Source organism: Chanos chanos, chromosome 1, assembly GCF_902362185.1.
Source record: "Chanos chanos chromosome 1, fChaCha1.1, whole genome shotgun sequence".
NCBI lineage: Eukaryota > Metazoa > Chordata > Actinopteri > Gonorynchiformes > Chanidae > Chanos > Chanos chanos.
The window spans coordinates 49,571,529-49,586,293 of NC_044495.1; the positions used below are offsets into that span (position 1 = coordinate 49,571,529).

Sequence of the window (14,765 nt, forward strand, 5' to 3'; positions counted from 1 at the left end):
CAGTGCGTGTGTACAAATACAGTTGAATAATGGAAAGTCTGTTAGGCTAACATTCCCATTTTCTCAAATGCCTCATCAACAGAATCTCAGATGTAAGAGTCTAATGCGAAGTCTGGCTTCGAGTAAATGTCGCGTTTACTTCTGCTGGAAGTTGTTTTTAAGCATATTTTTCAATTTCAGTTTTAAACTAAGCAACTTATTGTTTCTGTAAGTCTTTGCTTTGGGGTGGAGCTGTCATTTTTTGACGTTGTCCATTCAATCTCCATCTCCACTCTCTCAGTATAGCTGCGCTGCAGTGTAATTTGTCTAGGGGGCCATCTATTGTTGTTTTTAGGTAAGAAGTACTGCATATTCAAGACATTACACAATGGATTGCGCTATATAGATGAAATAATTGCAAGTGCTTCGCTGTTGAGGTTGTCCAACAGTGTATTACGGTGTCTTAAAAACTGTTGGTGTTACGCTTTCTGTGGCATGATGTGGGGAGAAATGTCACAGATCTGATGGATTCCCTCTGGGGCAGGCCTATCACAGAATGATCTGTGTTCTAGAACTCAGGCTTTTCCTAAGAGCAATGAAGGACCTGATAGAACTTTAGGCAACCTCTTCTTCTTCTTCCTCTTCTTCTTCTTCTTCTTCAAGCATAGGAAAATATGTGCAGTGGAAAAGGTCGCAGTTAAACTCATGAGCCTAATTTGAGGCGTAGACATCGGTTTGTGTATTAGCCATCCGTGAAGAAAAAAGTTAAAATGGATTTGTTTTCCAAAGTGTTTGCATTGTTTTCCAAATTGGACTCTTTGAAGTTTAAAAATAAGACAAATTGTGCTCTCATGTCTTGAGATAAAAGGAGAAGATCATTCCCCCTAACCTCCTTATTAGATAAATGTTTTCCTGGAACTCTTTCTCTGTGTGTGTGTATGAGTGTGTGTGTGTGTGTGTGTAAGTGTCTGTGTGTGTGTATGTCTGATGTCTTTGTGGTTTGGCATGGCAAAAGGAATAAATATGATGCTCATTTTCAAACTTATATTTTCCCTCTATTTAAACAGTTTTGACCTTTTCTGAAAAAGGGACCTACAACTTCAAATACAGGGTCGTGTTTATTTGTTCAATGTTTTGGATGTCTGGTTTTATTCCTTTGATTTCTCTCAGAAATTACTTTATGACTCAGAGGAAAACTGTGCCCTTTGCCTGCATGACTGTGTATTTGCATGAAGCGTGTTTGCGTTCTAATATGTGTGAGTGTGAGTGTGCATGTGTGCGTGTGTGTGTGTGTACACGTGTGTGTGCATGTGTTTGGATTGCTGATCAACATCATGTATGCACAAGCGATTATTTCAGTTATTTCACTTAGCGTTCAGTGTTGACGACGTATGGAATCTGTCAGATGGAAAAACGGTAAAGCTGAGAGATGACGGACGTCGGAGCCTCTCAAGGCCCGTCAAACACGCATGAGAAATTTGTATTGAATTTCCTGAACTTAAGGTGATGGCCTGCAGAGTTGAGATCAATTCAATTTTGATTCAGTTCATTCAGTTTAGGATAGGACTTTTAAAAATCACTTCGCTAATTGTGAACCAACTATGTCCATCTATGGTCATTTTCCTCTGCAGATATATTTTCAAATTATTTGACAGTACTGACAAAGAAGTGACAAAGAAAAAGACTAAGGACAGAAACTCTCTTTGAAAGGCGGAGATGCTCCACATCTCTGCGCCTTTCTGCATTTTGATCCCATGACTGAGTAAGAAAACATTGTCATAGAATCCACAGGATATTCAAATGAGGTTTCCTTGGTAATTCTTTGGTACGTTCAGTCATATTAGAGCTCCAACAAAATCAATCTAAAGAAAAGTTAGAAGAGGAGCCGCAGATAAGTAGTTGGATTTGGCTGGCTATTCGGATACTTTAAATATGTTTTTTGACCCACATTTGGAAATGCCTGGAGCCTCCAGCTATCTTCTGAGCAGGCAAAGAACATCTGTATGAACTGAAGAGTTAAGCTCAGGGATCCAGACACATAGATGTAACACCGGGTTATTGTCAGGTTTAGAATTACAAGTGTCGCCATTCTGGCTCTTTTTTAACCGAGGGCAGTGTTTGGTTGTTAGCATAAGTTTTTAGCTCTGTACCACACTGAAACTGGTAACACAGTCAAGGTCATGCGCTAAGCATCAGTCATGTCGCTGGCTTTCAGACATGCTAACAACATGTGCTAAATGTTTTGGTAAATCTGGCCTTCCATCAGCTGAGCCTGAGGGTTCAGGTTTAGTGAATGAGTGCTCCGTGATCCCAGATGGATGATGTAATTCGGGTTTTTTTGTTATGTTTTGTTTTAATGAGGTGCTGTTGAAGGAACATTGTGGTCTGCTGTTTTAAGAAGTTTCCCATGCATGATTTGCATAGCTGTGGAGAACACATCACTGAACTGTCTCCCTGCGCTTTCCGCGCACAGTCCATCCAATAACACCTTTTTTTAACTACGTTTTACGCTTCTGCTGTCAAAAAGTGCTTCCTTTAGCCGCGTTCCCTGAGGGACAATTGGAGTAAGTCAATTTTAATGCCAAGAAAGAAATGTCAAACAACTCATAAAATCCATGGAATGAACTGTTACTACATAAATATTTGAAGTCCTTTTTTTTTTTTGGTTATGTGTGCTTATGAAGTATTTCTTTGCTTACTTCAAGCTTTATCTCCACTGAAGCGTTTATTTGCGGGTTAGCGCAGGTGAACAGTTGAGAAAACAGTTCCGACTGGATTGTTGCCAAGGTCTACGGTAATGCACAGCTTTTTTAAGGGCACTGTTATAGCATTCAGCTTCATCATGGGAAACTCGCTTCAAAGTGACCCTCTGTGAACTCTGTTTGATGAGGAAAATGGTCAGGCTGATACAACAGGGCAATGCCGTTAACAAAGAGGCGACATAGTCATTTGAATAGAACGTAATGGCATGAATGAAAGCTGACTGGCTGTCACTTTTCTGCAGTCCAAGGCCAGACCTCTATAATGATTTCCTCTGGTTAGCCTTGAGCAGTCTGTGTACTATAAATGAGAAAAAGAAAAGAAAAAAAAAACTCCAAGTCAAAAGGGAGCTCATTGCTAGCTGCCTGTTCAGAAAAAAAAACTCAACCTACAGATTTCCAACAAAGTAAAGTCAAATTATAATTACTAAAACCTGCCGTAGAAAAACGACACATTTGTAAACCATTAAGTTGGTTGTACTGCTGATGGCTTGAAGGTACAAAAGAAACGGTTGTTGGTCTTTCTTCATTGGTCTGGTCTTTGTTTGGCATGGTGCCTTTCTGAGAGGCTTTCTTTTTTTTTACTGCACAGTTCATACTCACGGCAAATCTCGTGGAAAAAAAAAATGTTTCTCAAGGTAATCTTGTGAGAGGAGACAAACATTGCTGTGTTTTCACCCCTCTGGTTTCTGTGTTGCCTAGATGCTAGGGTCATGTTTTGAACTGTTTGAACAGGCACCCTCGCTTACCAGCCATTTCCATAAGTTGGAAATGTTCGTTGGTGAAAGGCAAAGTTTACGGCCAACTGCTTTGCACCATCGCTAGAAGCTCCGTGGAACAGCCCTGGGGCTCATCTTTAAAAACATTTGGCACTTTCGCCTGAACTGGCGTTCTTCGGCGCGAAGATGGAGACTTGTTGACAGGGACTTGGTGTTTTTCTGATGACTTGTCCTGTAATTTAGTGTCATTAGTGTACATAGCAAGAATGCGTGCAGAGAGGGCGCGGCCCGTCTCCACACTCCTCAGATGGTTCGACCTAAAGTAGACTCACGGTCAGCGGAACATAATTTTTTTGGGGGGTTGCTTGCTCCTTTTCTTCTAATGACAGGCTGGCTTGGAAAGCAAATCCCACACTTTGATTTCTCCTCAGTAATGGCTGAGATGTGTGATGTGCCTTAATTGAATCTGTCCCAAATATTCTGTCTGTCCCCACCTCCCTGCCCCTTCTCTCTCTCTCTCTCTCCCCCTCTCTCTCTCTCTTTCACACACACACACTCACATTCTTTCTTTCTGTGTATGTTTCTCTGTGTGTGTGTGTGTTTTTTTTTCCAGCCCACATATCATTTTCCTGTCCCAGAGCGTGCTGTCAGGGGAAAAGCATCTCTGTGGAGCTAGACTGTGCCACGAGATCGCCCACTCTTGGTTCGGTTTGGCTATCGGGGCCCGCGATTGGACGGAGGAATGGATCAGCGAGGGCTTCGCCACTTACCTGGAGGACGTGTTCTGGGCCCGGGTTCAACAGGTATCACCAGGATAGCAGAAACAACTTGCCATCAGTCCCCTAAAAATCAGTCCTTCCATCTCCAGGTCTTCGTCCTTTATTCTTCCCTGAGTAAACTACACATCCGTGCTGTGGTATCCATTTTTGGGGGAGTGAGCCAACATGGAGAGGTCGTAGCATGCTAAATCATAACTAGCGGGAATGCACTTTACGTGTCTCACCCCGCAGTTAGCATTCTGCTGCTGTAACATCTGCATACACACAGCCTGTAAAAATACATGCTTCCATTTGTTATTCAGAGTGTAGCCTGACTTGATTTTGGGAGATTAGAGGAGTATCTATGGCAACCTCATATTTTATTTAGACCACAGTACTCTGTTACAAATATCTTGTTGAAATGATACATTTTATAAGCATGTGTGGCTTTGGCCTCTTCACTCAGGCAGAATGAGAGGAAATTTAACACCTCATTATTTTCTCTCTCCTCTGCTCCTCTCTTCTCCTCTCCTCTTTTCTCTTCTCTTCTCCTCAATTCTTCTCTCCTCTCCCACCCACACACAATATTGGCAGATATGAATGTGTTCTAAATCTTACAGTTTTTTTTTCTGTCACGTTCTCATAACTGGTAAATGGATGTGATGATAGGAATGGTGAAAAGGGGCAGAACTTTGATCAGGAGCAATAACATTGATTAAGAGCCCAGTAAAACTGCATCTTTTGCTCCCGCTCTGCCCATGGGATAGAATATTTATCACCTATTCATTCTCTCTCTCTCTCTCTCTTTTTCTCTCCCTCTCTCTTTTTCTCTCTTTCTCTCTCAGCTGGGAAGTGATGAAGCACAGGAGTTGGGGAAGTTGAAGGCTCTCCTGCGGTGGAGGAGACTTCATGATGAGTTGCAGAACTCTGAAGAGGAGCTGCAGGTTCTCAGGTGCTGTCCCTAGCATTCTCTCCTCCTCTTCCTCCCCCCTACCTCCCTCCCTCCCTCGCTCCCTCACTCACTCTGTCTGTGTCAGTCAGTCAGTCAGTCATCATAGCAGAACCTCCTCATTAGTTTCACTCAAGCCGGTGCTCATCCAGACCCACTCTGCAGAGAAGCAAGCCAAATCTGACATGAATGATAGTTTGGTAGAATGAAAGTTTTTTTTTTTGTTGTTGTTGTTAAACTTTAAGTTTGTTTGCGGATGGGCATTAACAAGCAGTACAAGCTCCCATTTCCCCCAGCTCCAATCCCAGAATTATTAAAAAAAATATGTTATTGTAGGAATAATGACAAGTCTGTAATTGGATATGTTGTAATATTCTCTAATGGTAAGAATACAATACATTCTTTCTCCTTCCAAAGGTGGAGAGGGTTTTTTTTTGTCTTTTTTTTGGGTGGGTAGGGGATTAGGCTAAGCTTAAGTGTGGAGAGATATGTGGGGGAGAGAACACCTACAGATCAGCTCTGGAATTCTTCCGTTATAATACCTGGAAGATTTTTTTTTGAGTGAGTGAGTGAGGGAGAGAGAGAAAGAGAGAGACAGACAGACAGACGGAGAAACCTGACAGTTCTGTGTCTGGAGACCTGACAACAAGAGGTTCACACCCACGCTGCTTTAATCTCTAGGATCAAATGTTCACCCCACTGATGAAGAGGTCACCAAAAGTATATACCAAAAAAAAAAAAGAAAAAAAAATCTAAGTACGTCTTACAAAAAGTAAGACAAAAAAAATACCTTTATAATTGTACCCCTGACAGTATCCACTATGGCATACCCAGAGAAGAGGATTAGATCTGGATGATGTTAGGCGATACTTTGGAAAGATTACGGGTGCTCTGTCATTTGAAAATACTCTAGAGTCATCACTAAATAATTTTAAATTTGAAGAAATGTTGAAATGGCATAAAGCCATCTTTAATTGCCAAATATCTTGTGAAGCTTCATCGTCTGATGTGTTGCACACAAACGTTCAGGCTGTATCACCTTGTGTTAGAATACTACCTGGTACCTGTCCAGTTATTAGGGTGATCAAACACACACACACGCACACACACACGCACAGGCAACAGTAGAACACAAACAACCAAGAAAATACCCAAAATTTCAGCCTGTAGTCCATAAGTGGAACCTCCTACTAAGTAAGTAGGTCTGATGAATGCCTGTCAACCACCCCCCTCCACCCCCTCCTCCAATCACTTTCAAGGTCTCACTGATCATACACACACACACATACACACACATACACATACACATACACACACACACACACACACACACCAGGTGGCCTGGAGAGATAGCGGGAGCCTTTAAAAAGAGGTTGGCCTTATCACACTCAAGCATGGCTCTGAGGGGGGAAAAAAAAAGAAAGAAAGAGAAAACGTGTAGGCCTATATAAATATTTTTTTGAAGGGAAATTTTTATAAGACACTCAAAAGGTATGGACATAAAAGGAATAAGTGAGTGTGCCAGATACGCCAAGCCTGGTGGGGCTGCCAAAGAGCCATGAATCATCGGGAGCCCGTTCCACAAACCTGTTGGAGCGTTTTATCACGCCTCATTCTTCAACCTGGGTGGATATGTCGTTGTCTGATTGAAGGTGGTCCTGTCTGATGTTGAGGTGTGAACTCAGTGTGACCGGGGTTTGCTTTGGCACTATTCTGCAGTTCCAGGTCACATCCGGTTCTCTCCTGGTGAAAGGTGTCGATGGAGTAGGTTTTTTTTTTTCTTCTTCTTCTTTTTTTTTTTTTTGTTCGCAAAGTGCTGTTTTCGGACCTGTTGTTAAACTGTAAAAAAAAAAAGAGAGAAAGAAAGAAAAATCTGAATTATTTACCGCTGCATTCTCACAGTTTTTGGGGAATTTTTGAGGATTAAAGAATTATTTGGTGTGTGAGATGAGTAGAGCCTAATAAGTCTGCGCTCAAAAAACTGCAGTCTTCACTTCACATCAAAAAGTTCTTTGTTAGTAGAAAAAAACCCTTTCCCTCCCTTTTCCATTTTCCAAACTTTGTTCTGCTTTTGGATGCACCGTTTCGCTACGCGCCATTCTTGTGTTATTTTCCATAGCCTTTATGTAAAAAAAAAAAGAAAGAAAAAAAACCCCTCAAAACACTACTGAGAAGGACTTTTGAGGACATTTTCCGAAAAGACATTCCGGCATTCCGGAAAGCTAATATCCCATTCCCAGCATTTTTTCCCACTGTATCTCACTATACACTCCTACATTCTTAAATGTACTTTAATATCCATTATTTTCCTGTCAGTTGCTCTGATAAGATCGGCAGCGCAAGGGTCTAAACTCTTATACAAGAAGCCTGTTACGATCGATACGACACGCGGAAGTACTCTGCCTACAACACATGTTTATGTGAACGTGGTGCACGTATGCTTCGTCACCGCCCTTCGCGAATGTGTGTTTTAATGCTAACGTTGTCTCCGCCCCATCGGCGAGAGAAAAATGACTGGATATGAAAGAGATCGGGTCGTCTGAGCTGGCGGCGCCCAGAGTATCGACTCTAAGGGGCTGATTTTTTACAGCAGCCTTTTATTGGCTGGACCTCGGTTAATCTTCTCAAGAAAGATCAATACGATTTTAACCGAGGCAATCATCAAGCAGGCAAAGAGGGCCCCAGGTTTCACAGACTGCTGTTTGTTTAGGAGGCTTGGCAAATCCTTTGTCTCTTACAGGAAGGAAACTGTTATTGATACATCAGATACATCAGCTTCACAGATACAAAAGGGAAAAAAAAGTTCAGGAGTCAATCAACCTGTAAACCTGAAGGCTGGAGTGAATTTGACCAGTTCTTTCACAGAATGAGTTTTAGTGAAGCACTTGTGCGTCACCCTCCGCAAACGTTAAAATCAACCTTGCACAGAACTGCTTGTTTCTACTGTAAACAAGTTCCTCTCATGTGCACACCAGATGATGTTGAAGTAATATGTGTGCTACATATCAGTAATATTCAGTTATACTTTACAGGCCTAACAAGGAGAACACTGGAGAGGTCAGCGAATCAGGAGCCTCCGTTGTTAAGCATGCCCTGAATCCTGGAAAACCCTTCATGCAGGTACACTACCTAAAGGTAAGTCTGTGGAGATGAACTGTGGAGGGGAAGTCGCTATACAGTATCCATCATCTGATTAAGATGATCAAAGAGTTCTAATGGAGGGTTTTTTTTTTTTTCTTTCTTGCCAAGGGCTACTTCCTGCTGAAGTTTCTGGCAGGTGAGGTCGGTGAGGAGAGCTTCCTTGACTTCTTCCGTCTATTCGTGAAGAAATATCACGGACATCTCGTGCTGTCTCAGGTAAGACATTTATGTCCGAAACTCTGGACTTTTCAAGCATCTCTTCCGAAAAGCCAGTGTGCATAGGTTGTACACGGTCTTCTACGGTCACCAGTAAAAGACCAGTCTGTTAGCGCTTTGGGTTTTTCAGGACATTGAGCTGCAGGCAAAATGACCATTACGGTTTAAAAAGCAGGGGCAGAATATAATGCAAGCCAAGCATTCTGCTTACTTCAAAACAGAAACACAGTTGGTCTGTTTACATTAGAAATGCTTCAGTTCTGGCTTTCCTATTAACATAAATTATGAGTAAATGGACTCGAAAGTTGTTTAACTGCATCTCCCAAAAACATAGTTAACATAATTCTTTGAAGATTTTAAAAAAGAAGTTAAGCAGTTTAAGGCACTGTCTAGCAAAACAGAAGTGGATCTTACATCATAGCTGTGTCACATTGGCTTACCCTGACTGAGAGTCCATGGGGACACGGTTGGCTCTGTTCCCGTGCTCAAAGGAGGTAGCTAAGGCTCCTCTTCCTTCTCTGACTCAGCAGCGGTCACTAACGGTCAGGCGTCCGTGTCGTCGTGGTCGGACTAATACGCTCGTCTAACTCCCGCTTGTCACTCGATGATAACATATAACTCGCGGTATTGAAAAAAAGAGCGACCAGCTTCACGTAAGTCGGCGAAAGCCGACTGACGGCCTCACTCAGACTATCGCGTGACCAGAACGCTTACCCGATAATGACCGATGTCCCTTTAAAGCTCTCTGCCAGTTATGCCGAGCAGTGAAACAGTTAAACCTTCCTTGACCCGGAAAGGTCTTTATATATGTTCTGATTCACATTCTCTCTCCTAACGCGTACATATATTATCGCGCCGAAATGTGTTTGTCCTTTCATTGTCTGCTGGTTGGGAATGTTTGCATGTGGCACCAAACGCCGAGATTGCTAAAATAATCAATGTATTCTATATGCACATGGCCCACACCAACATTCAAGACTCTTCCTGTTCAGTGAATGGTTTATTTGATTTGATTATTGACTTTAACTCTCCGTGTTTGCACTCACACACATTCAAAGAGAGAGACAGAGGAAGAGAGAGAGAGAGGGAGAGGAAGGGAGAGTCTACTCCATACAATTAATAAATGTTTATATTTCCAATCAGCCTATAGCATTAGGAGAGTCTCTTCATCTTTATGATGTATATGCACTGCAGTTCATGTGTTTGGCATATGTATCCTGCTTCTCTCTTTTAGGATTTCCTCCAGATGTATTTAAATACCTTTCCAGCTTTGAAGAGGTAAGAACGAGTTTTGTGAGCAAGAGCTTCAGCCCTATACTTAGTGTCGTATGAAATATGTTTTTCACAAAACTGCAGAGAGAACGGAAAACGAGGCCGTAAGTCAGAGCACGAAAAACAAAAGGTAAAGCAGCGGCGGCTGATGAAAAAAAATGCTGAGTTGTAATTTAAAAAAAAAAAAAAAAAATACTGCTGAGATCTGTTTTTTTTTTTTTTTTTTCACTTTTCTCAAGTTATTCAAATATTTAACTTATCTTTGTTCTTTATTATACAGGCTGCATTTCGCAGTATTTCAAGCGCTGTATTTCACAGACTGTTGTATTTTAGAGGTTTCTTAGCAGATTAGCAGTCAGGCACATTTTTAATGTTTTGTAGACTTGAGCAAATCGCTCAGATTCTCTTTTCCCAGTGTGCATATCTTTTTTTTTTTTCCTTTTCTTTTTCCTTTTTTTTTTTGATCCATACAGCTGTTGTGTCCTGTATTGAGCTGTCAGTTCTGTGATTTTTTTTTTCTTTTCTTTTTTTTTTTTTTTTTTGAGAGGATGTTCTTTGCTCCCCTCCCCTCTAGGGAGACACAGCGAATCCAGGACGATCCTTCCTCCACTAGCAAACAAAAACCAAACTAAACAAAAACAACAGCGTTCTCTTATCCTCACATTCCTTTCTTTCTCCTTTCTTTCTCCATCTTCTCCCTTTTCGCTCATGCTTCTGTCTTTTTCATTCCTCTACACACTCTCTCTCTCTCTCCTTTACCCTCTCTTTGAACCATGGCTTCTGCTTTCTTTCGTTCGTTCATTGTCAATATCTCTCTTGGGTCTTCCTCTCTCTGCTCACCCCCTCAACCCATCCACCTCCTCCTTTCTCTCTCTCTCTCTCTCTCTCTCTCTCCATGGTCTCATCTCACCTCTCATTCGTTTTTTCTCCGCGTCCTGGTTAAGGCTCTTTGCGCTGAGCGATGATTGATTGAATTACATTAAGGGGGGGGGGGGTGAAAAACGGTCAATATTTGCGTCTGCTGTCCAGACTTGTAAACATCCACGGCCAAAAGAGAGAAGAAAACCGAAGTGAGGAACCCGACGCACAGGAGCAGTCGGAGCCAGCTGCTGTGGCGTTCTGTTTAAGGGAGGTCAGCGGCCAAATCGCAAAGCCAAACACGGCTCTCTGACAAAAAAAGAAAAACTAAGAGTCTGGGATATTTTATTGTAGTGAGTGATCTACACTCCGACTCTTCATACATGTTGAGTTGACAAAGTGGACTCTGGCTTAATAGGATTTTGGTTACTATAGGTTTTGACAGAGTAAGGTACTCTTTCCCCCGGGGACAATGTTTTTCAGATAATACATTCCCGTTACGCCTCGCACCTTGGATTAACGCGGGAACATGGTAATCTTGGAATGTAGCCCTCCGCCCACATTTGCCCTTTCCTCGTTTTTTTTTTTTTTTTTTTTAATTTTTTCGTCTTTTTTTTTTTTTTTTTTTCTTTTCTAAAACTGATCTGACATTCGCTAAGATCGTACTTCTTGCGATATCACCTTTCTGGTACAATGATGTTCGTTCCCAAAAAAACATCTTCACCGAGGTCTCTGTTTACAGCCGCGCCAGACACGAGTCCGGACAGCCAGGCTCATCTAGTGCCACACAGATTATGTTATGTGTATCTTGCGAGGCATACCTTTAGGCATCTGGGTTATTATAGTGTTCCTCACTTCCCTAATGTGTAAAACTCTGTCATTTTTACTGTTGTTCAGATGCCAGGTTTTTGCTTTTTCATCTGAGGCTAGGGAACAAGCCGTTTGTCTGTTATGGGCGTGGAAAGTGAGCCTGGAGACTGATACACGTGCTGTAGTCTCCAGCTCTGGGTTATTGATTTAGTATATGCTCTCAATGAGAAATACCCACAAGACCAGAGGTACAAACTGGCAAAACAGCTTTTGTCTTAGTCCCAGGTATTTCTGTAACATAATGAAGACATAATACAAGCATATGCATGTGTTTCATTTCATTTCATTTCTGTGTGTGTGTGTGTGTGTGTGTGTGTGTGTGTGTGTACGTGTGTGTGTGTACGTGTGTGTGTGTGTGTGTACGTGTGTGCGTGCGCATGTCTGTGTGTGTTTGTGTGTGTGTGTGCATGTCTGTGAGTGTGTGCATGCGTGCATGTCTGTGAGTGTGCGTATGTATAGGTGTGTGTGCATGTCTGTGTGTGTGTTTAGATGAGTGTGTAACACTGTGTAAACTGACATTCAGATGAATGTCTGAGATAAGACAGATCTACATAAACCTTTTTGTTAAAAAAAAGCTTTTAAAGGTGTACATATGTTCCTGAAAATGAATGTTACTTTTGTGATCTCTGGTGTTTCTTTGGGCCATTACTTGGATGTACTTACATATATATCGTCTGATTGCATGCTTACTAACCTGACAGACAGATCCATTAGCTGATTGCATGTGCTCTGTACTCCTGCATGTTAACCAAATTGACTTTTTGGAACTGGCTTCAATTACTGAACAAAATCCATTTAGGAAGGTTTCAAAATTCAAGTCTTAGTCGCTCTATCCCCCCATCCCACCCCCCACGCACACACCCCCCCACACCCCTCCCCCCCTCAAAAAAAAAATTGTCATGCAGTAGCAACATTTCATTAGCTGAAGTAGTTTTTAACAACATATTTGACTCTTTTTCTTTTTTATTCCAGAAAAGGCCTCAGTCTTGACGTGATCTATTCAGATTGGCTCGATACACCTGCAATATCAAAGGTAAAATAAAGACATAAAAGAAAATACAGTCTTAGATCTATTTTAAGTTGTTTGCTTAATCAGAGAGATTAAATGCCTCACAATTATGCAAACCAAATGAATGTGGGTTTCTTTTTTGTTACACAACATCATAAAATTGTGTTTGTTTGTCTTTTTTTTTTTCCCCTTGGCAGCCTATGCTTTGTCCCTGTTTGCAGAATCGCATCTAATCCATTTTCACCCTTGCGTTTAGTCATGTTCCACCATGACATATTTCTACTGAAATTCTATAAGAAAAGACTGGCGTAGGTATTTTTGCCTTTCGTTTGAGCCACTTTTAGCACCGGAGACTTTGATGAATGGTTGGTGTCAGTGGATCCTAACATAGATGATGAATGCATTTGGAAGGGGCGGTAATAACAATCAATACTCCAACTAATTTACATCTTTTTTCATGTTCTTTGGAGTAAAAACCCACCATGTGAGAGACTAATACTACAGTACCGGGTGTAAAGAAAAAAAAACCCACTCTTTTTCTAAGACTGTCATTAACATCTGAAAAGCTCTTAAAAGTAATTACTGGGTGGAGAATGATTTTACCGATACGTCACATCGAAATGTCGTAATATTTGTCGACAGGCGATGCCCAGCGGGATTTTGAGAAGTGATCGTTTAACAAGGGACTTTTCCTCTCAACGGCAGAGTTCTGTTCTGTTTGAGTCTGCTTAAAAAAAAAAAGAAATCTTTTACATTGTGCAGGTTGCTGTGCGAAGCAGTACCTTTAGCCAACTGCATCCAATAGCAGTTTACTGCCAAGGGCAACATTCAGATCAATTTTGTCCTTTCAGATAAAATCCTTTTTTTTCTTTCTTTCTTTTTTTTTTGTTCTTGTTCCCAAACATGAGCTATTAGTCTGGCTTTAATAACACATTGTACTTGAATGTTCCTCAAAGTAAATAAAGGCAGGAAATGGGTTTGACTCCACAATAAACAGTCATAACCACGCATATCCCAGAACGGACCAATGAGATGCCAGCAAAATTCTCCTTTTCTTCCCTTCAAAACTATTTTAAGGAAAGTATGAATGTGTGGGTATTCTGAGATTGTGAAGGTGGGTAGGAGGAGAGGGGGGGAAGGGGGCAAGTGTGGGTGGGGTGGGGTGGAGTTGAGAGGGGGAGGGGGGGGGGGGGGGGTCTGATGGGACTATCAGAGAGCTCCCATGACCTTAAGTGACCCCATAGTCAGGCCTGGCCTCCTGCTAAGAGCCTCTGTGAGATGGTGGACACACAGAACAGGGCTTAGATGTGCACTGGAGTGAGGTGGCATTTACTTTAAATGTCAAGTTCATTGCAAGAGGAGAAAAAATTAGGTGTGAACTGACAGATGCCTCTGTCACCACTTCAACCACCAGAAGTGTGTGATTGAGTACGCTCTCTGTGTGTGTGTGTGTGTGTGTGTGTGTGTGTGTGTGTGTGTGTGTGTGTGCACGTGTGTATGAGCTTCAGAAGTTGTGTGAAGTTGTGTATGAGTATATACTTGTGCTTCTGTTTGTGATTGCTCACATCTGTAAATTATGTGACAAGATGTGTGTGTTTGTGTGTGTGTGCACGCATGTGTTTATGTTTCTGTGTGTGGGTGTGGGTGTTTGTGGGTATATGACAGCATGTGTGCGTGCGTGCGTGCGTGCGTGTGCGTGTGTGTGCGTGTGTGTGTGTGTGTGTGTGTGTGAGTGAGTGAGTGAGTGAGTGAGTGAGTGAGTGGGTTGATGATAAGCTGTGTGTGAAGCAGCTCTCAGGAGAGACAAAGCCTTGCTATGCCTGGTATGAGGAGACTGATCTGGGCAGTAAAACTGGGTGGTAACACAGCCAACAATGGCACCCTACTGACTCAGCACCCAACAATGTGCAGGACCCACTCTCTGTCCTCAAATACACACACACACACACACACACACAAACTCACTCACGCAGACACACGCACACACACACACACACACACACACACACAAACTCACTAGCACTCACATGTGTACACACACACAAACTCACTCACGCAGACACACATATTCACACACACACATACATACACATTGAGATAAATGTCTAACGCACATATGTGGAGGTTAACAGTGTGCCATTATTTATGCCAGTATATTTGGCTGTAACTAAATGTCTTCAATTCTACAGTATAGCATATGAAAATCACATTACCAGGACTCATCAGTCATATGAA

At 42.0% G+C, this 14,765-nt stretch overlaps 1 protein-coding gene across 1 annotated transcript in view; it reads left to right on the forward strand.

Moving 5' to 3' along the window:
* The window catches only part of aopep (aminopeptidase O (putative)), a 62,519-nt gene that overhangs the window by 11,140 nt on the left and 36,614 nt on the right, over positions 1 to 14,765 (forward strand). The window contains exons 6-11 of the mRNA XM_030785290.1: positions 4,071 to 4,260; positions 5,061 to 5,167; positions 8,197 to 8,299; positions 8,414 to 8,521; positions 9,756 to 9,799; positions 12,494 to 12,554. Of these exons, the coding sequence (XP_030641150.1) occupies positions 4,071 to 4,260; positions 5,061 to 5,167; positions 8,197 to 8,299; positions 8,414 to 8,521; positions 9,756 to 9,799; positions 12,494 to 12,554 (613 nt within the window). The remainder of the gene's footprint in view (positions 1 to 4,070; positions 4,261 to 5,060; positions 5,168 to 8,196; positions 8,300 to 8,413; positions 8,522 to 9,755; positions 9,800 to 12,493; positions 12,555 to 14,765) is intronic.